Source organism: Epinephelus moara, chromosome 1 (genome assembly GCF_006386435.1).
Source record: "Epinephelus moara isolate mb chromosome 1, YSFRI_EMoa_1.0, whole genome shotgun sequence".
Classification (NCBI taxonomy): domain Eukaryota; kingdom Metazoa; phylum Chordata; class Actinopteri; order Perciformes; family Serranidae; genus Epinephelus; species Epinephelus moara.
Genome location: NC_065506.1, coordinates 47066043 through 47082168, shown reverse-complemented (window position 1 = coordinate 47082168; position 16126 = coordinate 47066043). Strand labels below are relative to the sequence as shown.

The following is a 16126-nucleotide window of genomic DNA, read 5'->3' as shown; positions in this document are numbered from 1 at the left end:
AAGTCTGTCACAGTTACAACTACTCAGATCACTTGAGACTGTTACAAAGATAACAAGTTTAGTTACTCTCAGAGACGTCATGAATACAACATAACAACATTTTAAAGGTATACTATGCAGAATTTGTCCTACAAAAAAGCAAAGCACAGACTCATACAAACTTAATCCCTCTCAATCATTACTTATGACACACTAGAAGCATGAGGCGGTGTATTTATCTTCATTACCAGCTGCGATAGCGTCATGATGGCTAATGTTGTTTTCACTAGTGATGGCCAGATAAAGCTTCATGAAGCAGTGAAGCTTTCAAGCACACTGGTTGGCAAACGTAAGTAAGTAAAATTTATTTATATTGCGCTTTTCGCAGACATAGGTCACAAAGTGCTTCACGAGGGTGTTATACAACAAGAAAGAAAACAGAAAGACAAAGTGACCACGTGAGCCACGGAGTTAAAAGTGCACAACTAGCAAAACTATATGCACAAAAAAGGGTTTATTTTATCTTAAAGTCATGGATCACTGCATCACGTCTGGAGTGATCCCATCTCAAGTCTGACGCAGTGACGAAAAAAGCAATATGGCGAGGCAAAACAGCAAAGCTTGTTACAAAACAAGAGTGAATCTGGGGTTGACGTTACTTCCTCTGGCGAGCACTGAAGCAGAGGATGGAGATGAAGAGCAATGTGGCCTGTTTGCCGGCAGTCAGATAAGTTAGCTTGCTGAAGTATTGTTTTTTTCCATGACAACAAATGTAACGTTCCTACAACAGTTTGTAGTGCGCATATAAGCTGTAACAGTAACTGACATTTCCTGCATAGTATACCTTTAATTAACAGGAATAAAAATGTGCAATATGGGCACATCATCATCATCATCATTTGTATAAAGTAATGTATCAACAATATACTTTTCCTTGGTGAAGGCCACGTCCATCTTCAGCTACAATAATCTTTGTTGACTCTGCGTCGTATCAACATGGGTTTCATATTTTGCAGTATTTTAAGTTGCAGCTGAGTTATGTAAAGTGTGTGTGTGTTGATCTGCCGTCATGCCACACGCATCATCAGCTCCTCCAGCGCCCGTTCTCGGTGGTTTTCATGGACCAGCAGCACTTCTTTGATGGCGTTCTGCTGGAAGCCCATCTCATTGAACTGATTCAGCAGATGAAGGAACTCCTCCGCCTCGAGAGGAAGACATCATCATTCTTTTATACAATTTACTCAATAAAACTGACTATTAAAGGAAAGGTGTGAAGACTCATGTGGTGTTGTAGCTCTCTGCGTGTCTTACCTTTGTCTCACAGTTTTGAAACATCTCCAGAGCCTCTTCGACCAGGACCGTGTCATAACCCAGCTGACACAGATGGTCACACGCCACCAGGTAACTCAAGATCTGCAAACACACATACGGGAATATTCATTCATCTGGCCACTGTCACCTGGTCAAAGCTCATTATCTGTTTATAATAATCTCATTATAACAGTCTAAACCTGTGGATGTTTTTCCACAGGTAGTATCTTTAGTATCTTTACCCGCTGTCTGTATCAATAAACCACCATGAGTCCTCCGACATACCGCTGCATGGAAAATGTCAGTGAAGGCACCGGGGACAGCACAGCAGCAGAGGCTCAATCAAACACGCCTTGACATCAGCACAGTGAAACACAATCTGTGTGAGAGCAAAGTGACCCGACTGACCAGCATGAGGCTCAGTAATACGTTCATTAAGTCATTAGCTCTTTCCCCGCTGATGAACTCTTCTTACACTGATTTACCAGCTGCCACATCAGCTCCTGTTGACTGACAGACTGAGGGAATGAGGGTTAACAGGAGCTGATCTGAAATCAGACTGCAAACCTTGTTAAACCATTAAACATACCAGTGAGTCACAGTAAAATCAAACCACACTGTGTTAAGATTTCTTTTCACGTAACTTCAGTCTTAGCAAATACAGCATATTAGCTTCTTTTGTAATAAAGCTGCTTAAGTGGAATTTAAAGGTCCCATCTGACTATATAATGACGAAAACTCTGTGTGTGTGTGTGTCTGTTCCACGTTTTTCTCCTCACTGACTTGGTCAATCCATGTGAAATTTGGCACAGTGGTAGAGGGTCATGGGAGGATGCCAATGAAGCAATATTACATCAATTGGCCAAAGAAGGGCGCTATAGCCACCGATTGAAATTGCAAACTTTGAATGGGCATATGTCATGCCCCGTATGTCGTAGAGACATGAAACTTCGCACAGAGATGCCTGCTAAAATGTTTCGTAACCTGGCAGTGATCGAGCACAGCCAGTGAAAGACTTTTCCAAGAATGGAGAACCCAGCTTAATGTGAGTGACTGTAGCCTGTGTGTGTTTAATCACAGGAGCAGGTCGGGTCGCGTGACTTTTAAATAACTACCACAACTTTGACTTAGACATAATGACGGGCAGCGGGTCTGCTTCAGGACTGAGCTTTGCGGGTATGGGTGGGTGCTGGTTTTCAAAAATGGACCCTTACATGACTCTGCCTGTGATCACTGCTAGGCAATGAGTTGGGTCAGTGTTTACTTCCTGTCAGCTGATGTCATTCACATACACTGCAAAACATTCCAGAGAGAAATACAAAAGCACCCAGTTAGCATGTTTATGTTTCATACGGTCTACATAGCATAGCTGTGACATCACAAATTCACAGAAATCCTGGCTGCTCATTTAAAGGCACAGTATCTGAATATGAACTGAGCGGATTTCTCTGTGGAATGAGCGTCTTGATACATTCACAGTATTTAAATTGCACCTAGACCTGCTTTATTTTTTAACAGACGTGAAAATTTCACTTTTCACAACATGGGACCTTTAATTCAAAGGGTTAAATTGTACCAGAATTATAACAAGCAAATATTACAACACAGTCCCACAGAACTCTGTGAACTAGACACAACCTATTAACGACGTTATGTGGCAGTGAGCACAAAATGTGTTAAAATTACAAGCTGGCAACATGAAAACAATGCCAACGCAAAGTCTTTTTTGAATGTTGCAGTTTTAGTGCGCTTGGTTCGGTTAGGGGAACAAAAGAAATTACTACATATGGGACAAAAGTGTCATAAAATTCTGTACTTTGCATGGTATGTAAAGTACCTACATAAAGTACTTTGCATAGTTATGTTAAGTCTGTAAAATCACACAACTATGTTTTGGTTTCACTCGGGGCACAAACAGCAGTCTCCTGGTTGAAAGTCCATGTTTGTTTGACTCATCCTGTGCGAACTTCCTCACTCATTAATTTAATCCATGTGTCCCCAGCAAAAGATCCACGTGTTGCTAGCACATAATTTTGATGCCCACCACCACGTAATGTGTTGTTAAGACTTTGTGTCCACTTCATGTATTTCTATGAGACTACGCTGAATATTAGTAAGTCACCCAGTGTGTCCGTCCATGTCCCTCTCTCCTGTCCATGTCCCCCTGTCCTGACTTTCCCATCAGCCCTGTGCTGTAGCTCGTGATTTACTCTGAGGGGAGGTTATGGGAAAACACACAGAGCAGGCGGTGGAAACTCTGGGGTCTATTTTTACAGAGGCTTAAAGTGGCTTAGTATACTGTGTTTTGGTTTCATTGCCACCTCCAGTTGGTTAGTTGGTGCATCTTTTCTGCTGTTAAGCTGTAGAGAACATATGTAGAAGGCCCTGTATATAACCTTGTGCACCTGTTGTTGTTTTTTAAATAACCAAAATGAAGAAATGAAAACCATATTTCTTTTTTCTTTGCAGTGACAGTTCACAATAACATAATTCCTGCTGAGGTCACACGTGTTGCTGGGAGTTTTTACAGTCTGGTTATTTCCCACCACCACAGAAAAAGAGACGAGCTCCACCCTCTCCGTACTATAATGCAGGCTGAATACGACACTGTATGATGTTCTCCACTCTGAGGCTTAAAGCTTAGCTGTAGTGTTTCTATCAATATGTCCACAAATGCACAATAGCTGCAGTGTTTTTACAGTTTTACACAATAGGTGCACAGTATTCAAATTCCAGTTTAAAGGTATACTTTACTATTCGGAAACACACTCACCAGTTAAAGTGAAAGTAAAAGCCAGTCCCAGATTCACTCTCATTTGGCATTTCACCTCACTGTATTGGTGTTTTTTTCCGCGCTGTGTCTCTGTCCCTGCTGCATACAGTCTGGCACCTGCTCAATTCCTTTTCATAAAGCCCCGAGCATTGTGGGGGTACACACTCATAACTGTCCCAAACACAGAGGATAAGAAGAAAATAATACAGTCTCTGCAGAAAAATACACCACCACACACCATTTCAGTTTGTTTGTTCTTCATGACCTCTCACTGAGTTATTGGAAGCTTTATTGGAGTTACAGTCACTGAGAGGATGCTGTGACTGCTGAACTTATTGCTGATGTTAGCCGGTCAGCTAGCTGGCTACTAAAGTGAAGAAAAGCTCTGTCAAGTTTATGAGGATAGTGAGCTCCATGAAGCTTTACTGCTCCCTCTCACAAGACAGTGCACATCAGTCACTTAAATAATTTTGCAAAAGAGAGCTACAGCGACCTAAAGTTAGCTTAGCCCTGAAAATTAGGCTAATATTGGTGCTACACCAGGGTTGCCAACTCTCACACATCTGGCGTGACTGTCACTCTTTCACCATCGATGTCACTCTTTCTTTTTTTTTTCTTTTTTTTACTTCCAGCTTATTGTGTGGCTTGACCAGACCGCATACTATTCTCAGAAAGCAAGTTTAGGTCTCGTGGGGCTACCCTGAACTTCATGCTACTTCGTCCTTCCCCATGTCTGCTACACTGGTTGCCTATTGGATTACAAAAAAAATAACGTGGAAGTTGCCTGTCGTTGATACATTGCTGGTGGGAATTGTGCCAAGGTAAGCAAATTCCCGATGAATTTACATTTAACTGTGTAATGAAACCTTTGTGAATTTGAACATAATATGCATTAATGTACACAGGTCATTGAAAATCCTTGAATTGATCTATTTCTGTATAAAATTGCATGAAAATAGGATTTTGCCGCGTGAATTTTCCCCCGAACACCCCTTGAAATCTTTCTTTTTGTCACATATTACTGGATTTTTTAAGCAGATGATCAATACTGCCATCAGATTGATGAAACTGACCTTGATCTGCGCCGTAAAACAAATATTGAGCATCTATGGACATATGTGGGGCTTAGGCCTTTTGATATGAATATGTAAACGTACACTCATTTCTTCTGTTTGCCACATGTGCATATTAACTCTTTTACGGTAAAAAAAAATGTGCCGCCATGTCCACGTATGTTCATGACCACGCACGCACAAGCAGATATTACGTCACAAGGTAAAATCTCACTCCGGGCCTCTGACCAAAGTTGGCAACCCTGGCTACACTGAGTGACTAACAGTGGAAACAATTATCGAAGACACTGAGGTGATCATCAAACTAATCAACAACACTTTATACAAAATGAACAGTAGACACTAGAAACAATACAGTGCTCCAGGGTTGAGGTTTTTCTGTAGGCCGACACGGAGGTTAGCGTCAAGTTCAGCAAGATTATCTTCACAAATGAACATCACTTGTATGATTTTTTAAGCCTAAATGTAATAAACAGAAGTAAAAAGGTAACATTAGGTCATAAACGAACTACACTGTGGTTGCCTGACTCAAATCACCACCACAGCATGGCTACAGAGCTGTGTTCAGGTGTGATGACGTTCTGTAGTGTCATAGTCTTTTTTAAAACACATAAAAGCTCCACAATTCACGAGTGGGATATTACCTGACATATGTTATGTCTTAGAACAAAATGTGAACGTCTCTTAAAGCTGCAGTAGGTAGAAAGCCTGAAAATGGCTGATTTTTGAGTCTCATCTGAGTTAGGTTTCGTTCGTCTCCGCCCTGAGCCCCTCCTACCAGATGAGCACACGAGTATTTTATCCTACTTGGTTCTATTTCTCCCTCTCTGGTAGCCTCGGCTCTCCCTCACCGCGCAGCAGCCCGCCCCGCACATACCCCCGAGGCTTGGCTCTCCCTCTCCGCGGAGAGCCCTCAGCTCCGCTCCCACGGCTGACCCTTGCACCCTCCGGCCGGGCCCGGCCCCACCTCACCCTTCCCCTCCCTCCGGGGCTCCGGGGAACCGAGTTCTGTCTTCCTTTTTTTGGGTTGTTTAGCCGTGTAGGCAGTTGTAGCCAATGCTGGAATAGCTATTTTACCTGGTGCACTGTTCGCCATTGCCGCTTGCTCTCCCCTTCTGCCGGCGGCACGGGAACGCGCATATGCAGTAGAACAGCCAGTAGGAACGCAGTGGTCTGAGCTGACCTTTGATTGGTTGATGCACATCGGCACGATACTGATTCTTTAGAGGCTGAACACAGAGCCATGGCGAGGTGCAGAAACCTACTGTTTGTCTCAGACCACTTGATTTACATTATGCTTAGAGGATATTATAACATTTTGACTCAATTATACCAAAACAATGTTGCCTACTGGAGCTTTAAGCTTGTGTTAACTGCACACCTAACCCAAAAAGAAACATCGACTTCAAGATGAGGGATCTGGACGTGATAAAATGCGGACTCATTTCTGGGTTTTAGGAATGATTCCTTGGGCATTTTATAAGTGTAACACTAACTATGAAAAGTGAAGTAACAAACTTAAGGGTGAAAAACCGACACTGAGGTCGGAGGGGAAGGTGAAGTCAGGAAGTAAACAGCCACACTCCAGGATCAGAGTCACCAACACACCAACATCTGCTGTCAGACCCGAGATGATCATGAGTGAAGCTCTTACTGTGTGTGACCTGATCCAGAGTCAGTGTAAGGGGAAGGAGAGAAAGTCAAAGGTCTCACTGTGTGCACCACTGACTGACCTGCTCTGGGGTCTGCCGGCCCGTCTTCTGCAGGGCGATGATGGCAGTACGGAGGGGGTAACCCCGGGCAGTGATGGCGGCCAGCAGCTCTCTCTCCTCCAGGCTCAGAGCTGACAGGAGTTCTACTGACGAGTCCGAACCAGAGGAGGGGAGACCCGGGGCGGCTGAGGTCATGGATGGGTTTCTACAGGAGTCTGGGCTGAGAGACTTCTAGGAAACAAACAGGAGTGTGTAGTGAGTGGGTGTGTTTACAGGAGAGAAGCAGGCAGCGAGGATGAAGACAGCAGCAGTCAGTCTTATTGAATCTGTAATGCTGACAGCAGCTTTGACCTGAGATGCAGCTTTGCTGAGAAAGACATTTTCAGAGGACTTCCTCCCGCTAATCCTGATGAACCTCTTTTAACCTGGCTGGATTCAGGGAGCGGACTTTACACAGTCTATTTTTATAGTGCAGATCTCATGGAAATATTTTGGAAATGTGAACGGAAAAAATGGTTCGGATTGATTTCCTCTTCCAGCAAACAGTGTTGACATTCATAAGCTGAATTAAAGGCCATTTAAAGAGTGACTCATCAGCACGTTGACTATAAATACTGTCAAACTAATTCTGCTGTGTTGGACAGCGAGGGTGTGTGCGGTGCTACAGTGAGTGCTGTCTGTCTCTGGCTTATGTGTGGAGATTTATAGTAGGGCTCAGCAGAAGCTTTAGGCTGTATTCATAGTCTGCTCCTGCAGACCAGAGTGAAGGGCTAACTATACTGCAGCTTTCACTGAGCTGCACTAAAAACTCTCACTCATGTGACTACATGGTGACCTAACATGGTGACAGCATGGTCATTCAAACGTTAGGTCATATCCTGTGTAACAATATGACAGGTGTTTTGAGTGAAACAGTCACTTGGAGGTAAAGGCGCTGGCTTTCAGTGTTAAAGTTGCCCTTAAAATTTTTTTAATATTACCAATGTGTGAATAACTATGCGTGAAAAGTGTTGCTCGCAGTGACTGATGAACCCAAAATCACCTGACTCTTATTTCAGCAGAGACTTTTAGCATCTTTTAGCTCGTTGTTCAGCTGTCTGACCCACGATGTCACTATTTTGTTTCACTCTCTCGGCTCTCATAGCGGCTGTTTTCAGAGAAAAGGATTTAAAAACCCTCGAACACTACCAGGAACCTTATTCACAAACATTCTGAGAATATTCTCGGAGAGCTCATCACTTAGCCTTAAATGTTTTAGGCAGGAGTCCTAGCTTAAAGGTGCGGACACACCAAACCGACATCAAAGAACTAGCGGTGACGAAAGCCAACTGTTGCGTCGTCTACGTGGCCTCACGTCGCCCTGTATCAGTTGCATTTTAACACACTACAAAGACTACATCCAACAGCCAAGTAGCACATACGTTCTGCGCCTGCGTGAGAAGAAATAACGCAAAAGGGGAAACCGGAAGTCCGAGGAATGCATGAGATAAACAAAGTTTAAGTTAAGTAGTGGAGTGACAGAGTGGTACATCCTGTCAGCCGAGGGGTTTCCTATCTGTGCAGCCAAGCACCGCAGCACCTCCACGGACTATTACATCCAGACGGTCCCGGTGTTTCCTCCGCAGGCTCCACTTCACTCAGCTGCCCGATAAACCCGCTGCTTCTTCCCACTTTAACCTGAATAACAAACCAGGGCTCGGTGCTCCGGTTGGATCCAAACGGAGAGCCGGGGCTAGCTCAGAGACTAGCGGAGGCTAACTGGCTGTGCTTCCCTCCGGTCATGCTGCGGCTAACGCTCCGCTAGCCGCTCCCAGCTAGCTCCGGTTTGTTATTCAGGTTAAAGTGGGAAGAAGCAGCGGGTCTGTGGGGCAGCTGAGTGAAGTGGAGCCTGAGGAGGAAGCACCTGTTAGACCTGGTTTCACTACAGGCAGATTCACTCGCTACAGGGGCGAGGAAATAAAACCTGAACAGCCAATCAGAGTGATCTCTCTCACTGACAAGCTCCGCCACCGATTCAACGTGCTCAATTGGCCAAAAAGCCTCCGACGCCGAAGTGCCAACGGTGCGGGACACACCGCAAAAACTAGGGCGACAGACGCTCACCGACGGCCCGACTTTGACCGATGGCCAACCGTCGGCTTGGTGTGTCAGGGCCTTTAGGAGTGATTTAGGAAAGTTCTCAAAGCAACTCTGAGCAAGGAGGGGACAGAAATTTGACGTTTATAAAAAGGGTGTGGTCGACCCTGTTGCTGAGTGTGATGCATTCTTTTAACATGTGATTGTTCTCTAATGTTTAAATGTTACGCTCTTACTGTGTATCTGTTGTTGTGGTCGTTGATGCACGGGAGCCTGTCGACTGTGTTGGCTCTGGTGGTGGGGGTCCTATGTGGGGACGGGCTCTTGGATTGGCTGTCTGTGTTGGGCTCGTGGTGTTTGGGCGTGTCCAGCACCGACAGCGAGCATTGTCGTAGGTTCTTCCTGCGCTGGTGTGGCAGGCTGCTGAGGCAGGTCGGAGGGTTCAGGAGGTCGGGGACGAAGGCTCTCTGTGCTGTCCTCTGAGCACGCTGACACAAAGCAGCAGGACGTTCTCCACCAGAGCTGGCTTTCACCGACGAACATGACTTGGCTTTCTCTGCGGCGCTCTCTCCATCATCCTCAGAGTCGGAGATGGCCAACTTGGCGCGCAGGACGGCAGGGTTGAGGCTGTAGGAGCGCTGTCGAGGATTGGGCTCCCAGAAGTCGGAGCAGTGGCGGCTGGCCAGGCGGCTCTGCTGCGGGCTGCTGAACATCATCCAGTATGGCGGGCAAGATGGCTGCAGTCCTGATGAAGAGGAGGAGAGCTGAGGGTGTTGCTGGCTGGTGAAGCCGCTCTGGAGCCCGGTTAGCACCCACTTCTCCAGACTGAACTCAAACTGTAACATGGACAAACAACATGTTAGTGACGAACGGCCCGCTACTCTGAAACTTTCTCTTCTCTCTAGTCACATGTCTTAAACACTCGCTACATCAGCATGGTGGCTCCACTCCAGGAATCGCATTGGACGTCTCAACACCGGTTCATGATGAACAATCATAAGTGTAGATAAAAAGCCATGGAGTCACTTTAGTTATTTCATCCTGAGGGGAACATGAATAATGAACCACATTTCATCACAATCCATCCAGTACCCGACGACGTGTCTCAGTCTGGACCAGAGTGGAGGACAGACAGACGGACATTGCCATCCCTTGAGCTACACTGCAATCACAGCTAAAAATAAATGAGTTGTACTTTGAGCTTAAAGCCAACATAGCACGTTAGCATGCTATTGCTGACAGAGGTTGATGAAGTGCAGCTAAAAATAACATCATGGCCTCTCCTCTGGCTGCACATAAAGACCAAACTTTTACATTTTCCGCCACTCTGGTGGTTAACCCTAAAAACTCTAATCATGACCTGATTACTCGAGATAATCCACAGACCTTGTTGTGAGCAGTTTCACGTAGGAACTACTTTCTTTCCCATCAACCGTATCACTGTACACAAGAAAGCGTGAAGGAAAACACAACACAATTTGAGCAGGTGTGGGGTTGTAGGAGAGCCAGCAGCAGGAGAAACACACAGGTGAGTCTGTGTGCGCATTCAGACAAAGAGGAAAGCACACTCACCTCTGTGTCCCGCAGTATGGTGAGATAATCAGGGACAACAACTTTAACGTCTTCTTTGACTTCCTGTGAGGCACCCTGTGGCATCTTCAGAGGTACGCCTTCCATCCCACTCAGTGCACTGCAACACACACACACACACACACACACACACACACACACAGACTTTTGATTCTTGATACAGTCACCAACACCCCAGTGCAGGCACATGAACTACACACACTGACATCAGGGTTTCTGCAACTTAAAGCAAAAGTTTTACTTTGTTTCATTGTATTTGTGTAATCGTATTTTATTCACTGTACTTTTATTTACTGGGTTTAATCAAATTGTGCTGCTTTCTCTTGTTATTCTTCTGAACACCCTTTATAACGTTGATTTAAAGTGAGCCAATGGCAGCCCTTGTATGGAGTTATATTTGTGTCTTTATTACATGCGAGAAAATAAATGATATGAGAGAAAAAAAATATTTGAGAAAAAAAGTTTTCACACTGATCGCAAAAAATAATAATATTTGAGACTAAAAAAAGTTTTGAGAGAAAGTATTTTGTCATAGAATATAAAAAAAATAATTTGAGATTTAAAAAATGATTTCTGAGAAAAAGAAAAAAAACCTCTCTCTCAAAAAACTTTTTTTTTACTCTCCAATATTATTATTTTGCTGTCATTCATCATCTGTGTCATCATCTTACCCAAACATTGGATTCTCCGCTCCCAAATAACGCAGCGCATCTACGCCGGTGAATCCACCATGGTGGATGAATGATTCAGCTGAATTCGACTCCCAAGACGATCCTCACCCAGCTGTCAATTCGATTGAGACTAGCCAATAGGAACGTGGCCCCGCCCATGACATTATTTTCGCAGCAAAAGCAAAATCCTGACACGAGAGCAAAGACATAGGTTTTGAGAGAGAGAAGAAAAATGTTTTAAGAGTAACAGTTTTCTGAGAGAAAATGTTTTCACACTGATAGCAAAAAAATAATATTTGAGAGTTTTTTTTTCTCGGAAATCATTTTTTAAATCTCAAATTATTTTTTTTATATTCTATGACAAAATACTTTCTCTCTTTTTTAGTCTCAAATATTATTATTTTTTGCTATCAGTGTGAAAACTTTTTCTCTCAAATATTTTATATTTTTTTTTCTCTCATATCATTTATTTTCTCGCATGTAATAAAGACACAAATCTAACTCCATACCCTTGCACATTTAGTGCCCTCTGCGAGCCTCCCCCCTCCACCCAAAACTACATTTTACAAGATTACATTGAACACATCATGAGAACGCCTAACGTTAATTTTTACTGAATAGAGCTTGAACGCTTCACAGTGTAAATCAATGCAACCTTTGTGAGCTGTCTGTTGAGGCCACCGGCTGCTTAGAAGTAACGATGACGAGCTCTCCTTCTGCTGATTTCATGCCCCATCTCTCCACATCCACTCCTCTCAGTAGTGTCGTGGTGGTTGAGTGGGCACCAGAGAGCTTTTGTCATTTTGACATGGTAACGATACAGCGAATTTCAGGGTCACATGATGTCAAATAACTCGCCTATCTCCCCCAGAGATCAAGTGGAACCCAGAAAAAAAGGCCTTGCTGTGTTATGTTGTCGTGGCCCTAAATAACAGTAGTGATAGTATTAGCAAAAAATGGTAAAAGATAAAAATTTGTTGTTTTTTTCTTCCTCCATTTGTAGCGCCCCCTATGGATGACAGCACACTTAGCTTTCGTCTATACTGTCCGTGCCATTAAGACTTTTTAATGCCATTTAAAATGTTCATTTTATTTTGTGGAAACCTAAAATAGGACTTTAAGGAAATTCTTAACTCAAGATGTTTTGTGCAATCAGGTATCAGTGCAGATTCAATACTCAAACATTCACTGACTTTATTTACCGTTACACAAAAGTACATTGTTCATTCATGCCACGCTTCTCTGTGTGTAAGGCCAGTGAGGACGCTGCAGCAGACTGAAGTTAACTGTTTCTAATGATGGATTTTAACCACAGATTCTTATCTCAGACTTTGTTTTTAACTTCTCCTTTAACTTGTAACTCTTTTCTGGTTTAATATTTGAGGTGAAGATGCTACAGTGTGTTTCCAAGGATACTTTGTTCAAACTGCGTTCCCATGCTGCATGTACAGGAGACTGCTCAGTGATCAGGAAAGCCGCCCTGATCACAGAGGAATCTTCTCACCCTCTCCACCACTCCTTCCAGTTACTGCCATCAGGCAGACGCTACAAAGTCCCAAACTTCTTCAAGTAATCCTTCATTCCCTCTGCGATAACCACCCTAAACAATCCGAAATAGACACTGACCTTTGACCTGCATTTATCAGCTGCTGTTTTAACAGTCCCCTTTTTATATTTGTTTTAAATGTGTTTTTGAATGTGAATCGTGTGTATTGTTGAGTCTTGTCAGAGGAGAATTTCTGTCACTGTTAAAGACAGATCATAAATTCTGTCTATCTATCTGTCTGAAGCTAGTTGCAGCAAGATGGTGTCTCTCACTTCTATTGTTTCTAATTCTGGCCTCCTGTAAGTCTCTCAGACTTTGTGGTAAATTTAGTCACGTTAACGAGATAAAGTTTTCCCAGGAGCACTTCTACTCCTCTTCCACTGACAATTGACGGGAGAAACTCTACTCTCTTCGGTCCAACTGAGAAAAGCTGAAAGCTGCTTTCCCAGAAACCCGTCTGCTCGCTCACACCTCTGCCTGCAGCGTCTGGGTAAGACTGGGAGTAAACCATAAGGTGCACAAGGTAAATCTGCTCAGCGTCCTCCGTCCCTGCTGTCCTGTGAAAGCTAATCAGACATTTGCTCCAGTAACACCAAAACACCAAGAAAGCAGATGGTCCCGGACTTACAGCAGCAGAGAGGACAGATGCTCTGTAAGCTCATCACACTGTCTCTGACGTGCTCGACAGGAACACGCGGACGCTGCTGGGCAAACCATAGTTTGACAAAGGGAAAAATGCTAGCACTCACAAATGTCCTTTTGGTAAATTTAATAAACCAACTTGGGTGGCAGTACCAGAAACACAGACATTTCGACAGAAAGTCTTCTTCTTCAAACCAAAGTTTGAACCAGTTCAGGACCATCACAACTTCAGTCAGGAGGAGTGAAACATTTAAAATGTGTGCATCCTGATGAACAAATGTCTGCTCCTCTATCCCCATTTTTATAATCTGCAACAAATAAATTGCAGCCTTTTGTTGTGAACTTTCATTATAGTTAATATCTCTCAAGATCAGAAGCTGCAACATCTTTTAAAGCACTTCTTAAAACTTAAAAAGAATTTTGATTTTAACTGTTTAATGTGTTTATTTGACTGTTTTTACTTTATTTTATTGTATTTGGAGTCTTTCATTTTATTTTACTCACTTTTATGTACTGGGTTTAATCAAATTGTGCTGCTGACTTGTTTTTCCTCTGTAACAAAAATGTGCTTTAAATAACACTTATCACTAATATCACATAATGACAAATGGGATTTGATATTTTGAAGCCTTTCTTTGAACGCCACTCAGAAAACACTTTAAGACCAATTTCACAAAAGCCAAAATTGAAGGAAAAAGAAGACATGAACTGTCATCAATTACTTAAAGTTAGGGGAAAATGTTGCAGAAATATTTGTTGTAACATAAGACATGACTTTTTGTTGATGTCAGTGCCATAGGTATTCAGTAAATTATTATTACTTTAAAACTGACCAATTATTTTGAGATTTTACAATGCAATGACAGAAAAAAAATGTCTCTACGACTTGAGGCAAGTTAGATTTAAGACTTTTTAAATGCTACTCTGAATGAAATTTAAGACAAATTTTACACAACTGAAAGGACAAAAATAACAAGAACTGACATCAATTACTTTTTAAGTTAAAGTTAATGCAAGAGGGTTTTTTGAAAAACTGATTTAAGACACTTTAATACCAGTTAAGATCTTGTTGTAAGATGAATGAATTCAGTGCCTTTTAAGACTTTTTAAGGATCTGTAGGACCCCTGTTTTAAATGTTTGAATAGACAGTATGAGTGTTATAACATGTGAAACTCCAGTTTATTGTTATCACATTCAGCTTCGTTGACTGCAAATTTTTTTGCAATTGTCTGCCAGTTCACTCAAAGAAAAGTCCAGCTTTGATCAATATATATGAGTAATGGGGAACATTTTGTATTGGTGTTATTTTCTGTGTAATAATATGCCTTTGAAATAAATTGGAAAAATGTACTGCTAACTAATCTTCTTGTGTTACAGTAGCTGTAGAATCTATTTGCCCATTTAAATTATATTTGAATGTCACAATAAAACAAATGTCAGCTTACCTGTGTCGTCTCAGAGCTGCTGTCGGTCAGTCAGGATCCTCTCAGGTGTGTGTGAAGCTCAGACCAACACTGCTGGTTACATTAAAGGAGCGCCACCTGGAAGACTAATCTACTGACTGACAGTAACCCACATCAGCTGATCTGCTGTCAACAACAGAGAGTAAAGGCCTGACGTCTGACGGGATTATACAGCAGCAGGATACAGATGGCAAACTGTGTAAACACTGTGATGTGACGTCAGCTGGAGTCAAACGCCTTCTCATCTTTAAGAATACCACAACGTTCTTTGATTATTAATAATTCTGTGATTATTGTGTGAAGGCAGGACCGATGCCGGACTCCTAAACTAACATTGGGTTTGTCACAGTATTCACATTAGATATCGAGGCATTGAAAAAGTTCCTCTGCCAGACAGAGGTGGAAACATTGAACAAGTGTAGGCTACTGGATATTTAATCTACAAACTTCATCTCCCAAAGGATTAAATGATGAGATGGCATGTCATGCTGTAATGGATTTTGGGATCTCAACAAGACCCATTTATGATACACAGCATGAGAATATACAATGTAGGATCATTTTAAATGATTAATGAAAGCTGCCAGGCCGATGTGTTGGTTCATAAAATCAACCTTTTTTGTAAATAATCTCGTACGTGGCCTTTATTGTGTGAGGAGCTTGAGTTTTTTCCCATGTTCCTCTTGTTCCATTGTTCTCTCATTAATGGGATATGTGACACATGATGCACAGGCTGTTACCAATTATTGAGAGACACACCCACAGCTGATTAATTCCCTCACACCTGTGCACACCTGTGAAATGGGTGGGGCAGTTTCTATTTAAGCTCAATGTTGGAAATAATGGTGTTGAACACTCTTGACGAACGTCCAGGAGGACCGACGCGCTAGTGTTAGTAATAAATTGTGAAGCTGAGCAGGAGCAGTGTGCAGGAGTGTTCAAAGACTTAAATCATTTTGAATAATATTTTTATCTTTGCACCTCTTGTTCTGTATTTTTGCTACTTTTAATGAATTTTTTTTATTGTAAAGCATTTAGTAATTCATTTTACCTTTTTATATCATTTTCTCTTCACTCCTTTATTGTAAATCTCTATACTTTATTATATTCCATTGCTCTGTAAAGCACTTTGAATCGCCTTGGTGTGTGAAATGTGCTTTATAAATAAAGCTGCCCTGCCTAATCCAGAAATATGACTGGACAGACTTCTCTCACATCTGTTGTGATTATTTATGACTCATGGCAGAGCTGGACAAGATGATCTATCACTATGACATGGCCTGCTTTCT

The 16126-nt window shown here is 42.6% G+C and overlaps 1 protein-coding gene across 1 annotated transcript; it reads right to left on the bottom strand.

Moving 5' to 3' along the window:
* Positions 1-82: 82 nt before the first annotated feature.
* Positions 83-14872, bottom strand: ubap1lb (ubiquitin associated protein 1-like b). Its single transcript, XM_050052877.1, has 6 exons — positions 14820-14872; positions 10497-10614; positions 9161-9760; positions 6870-7079; positions 1291-1392; positions 83-1181 (listed from the first exon to the last, which is right to left on the bottom strand). Exons 2-6 carry the CDS (start codon positions 10599-10601, stop codon positions 1047-1049), a joined length of 1152 nt encoding a protein of 383 aa, XP_049908834.1. The 5' UTR covers positions 10602-10614; positions 14820-14872; the 3' UTR covers positions 83-1046.
* Between the last annotated feature and the right edge of the window lie 1254 nt (positions 14873-16126).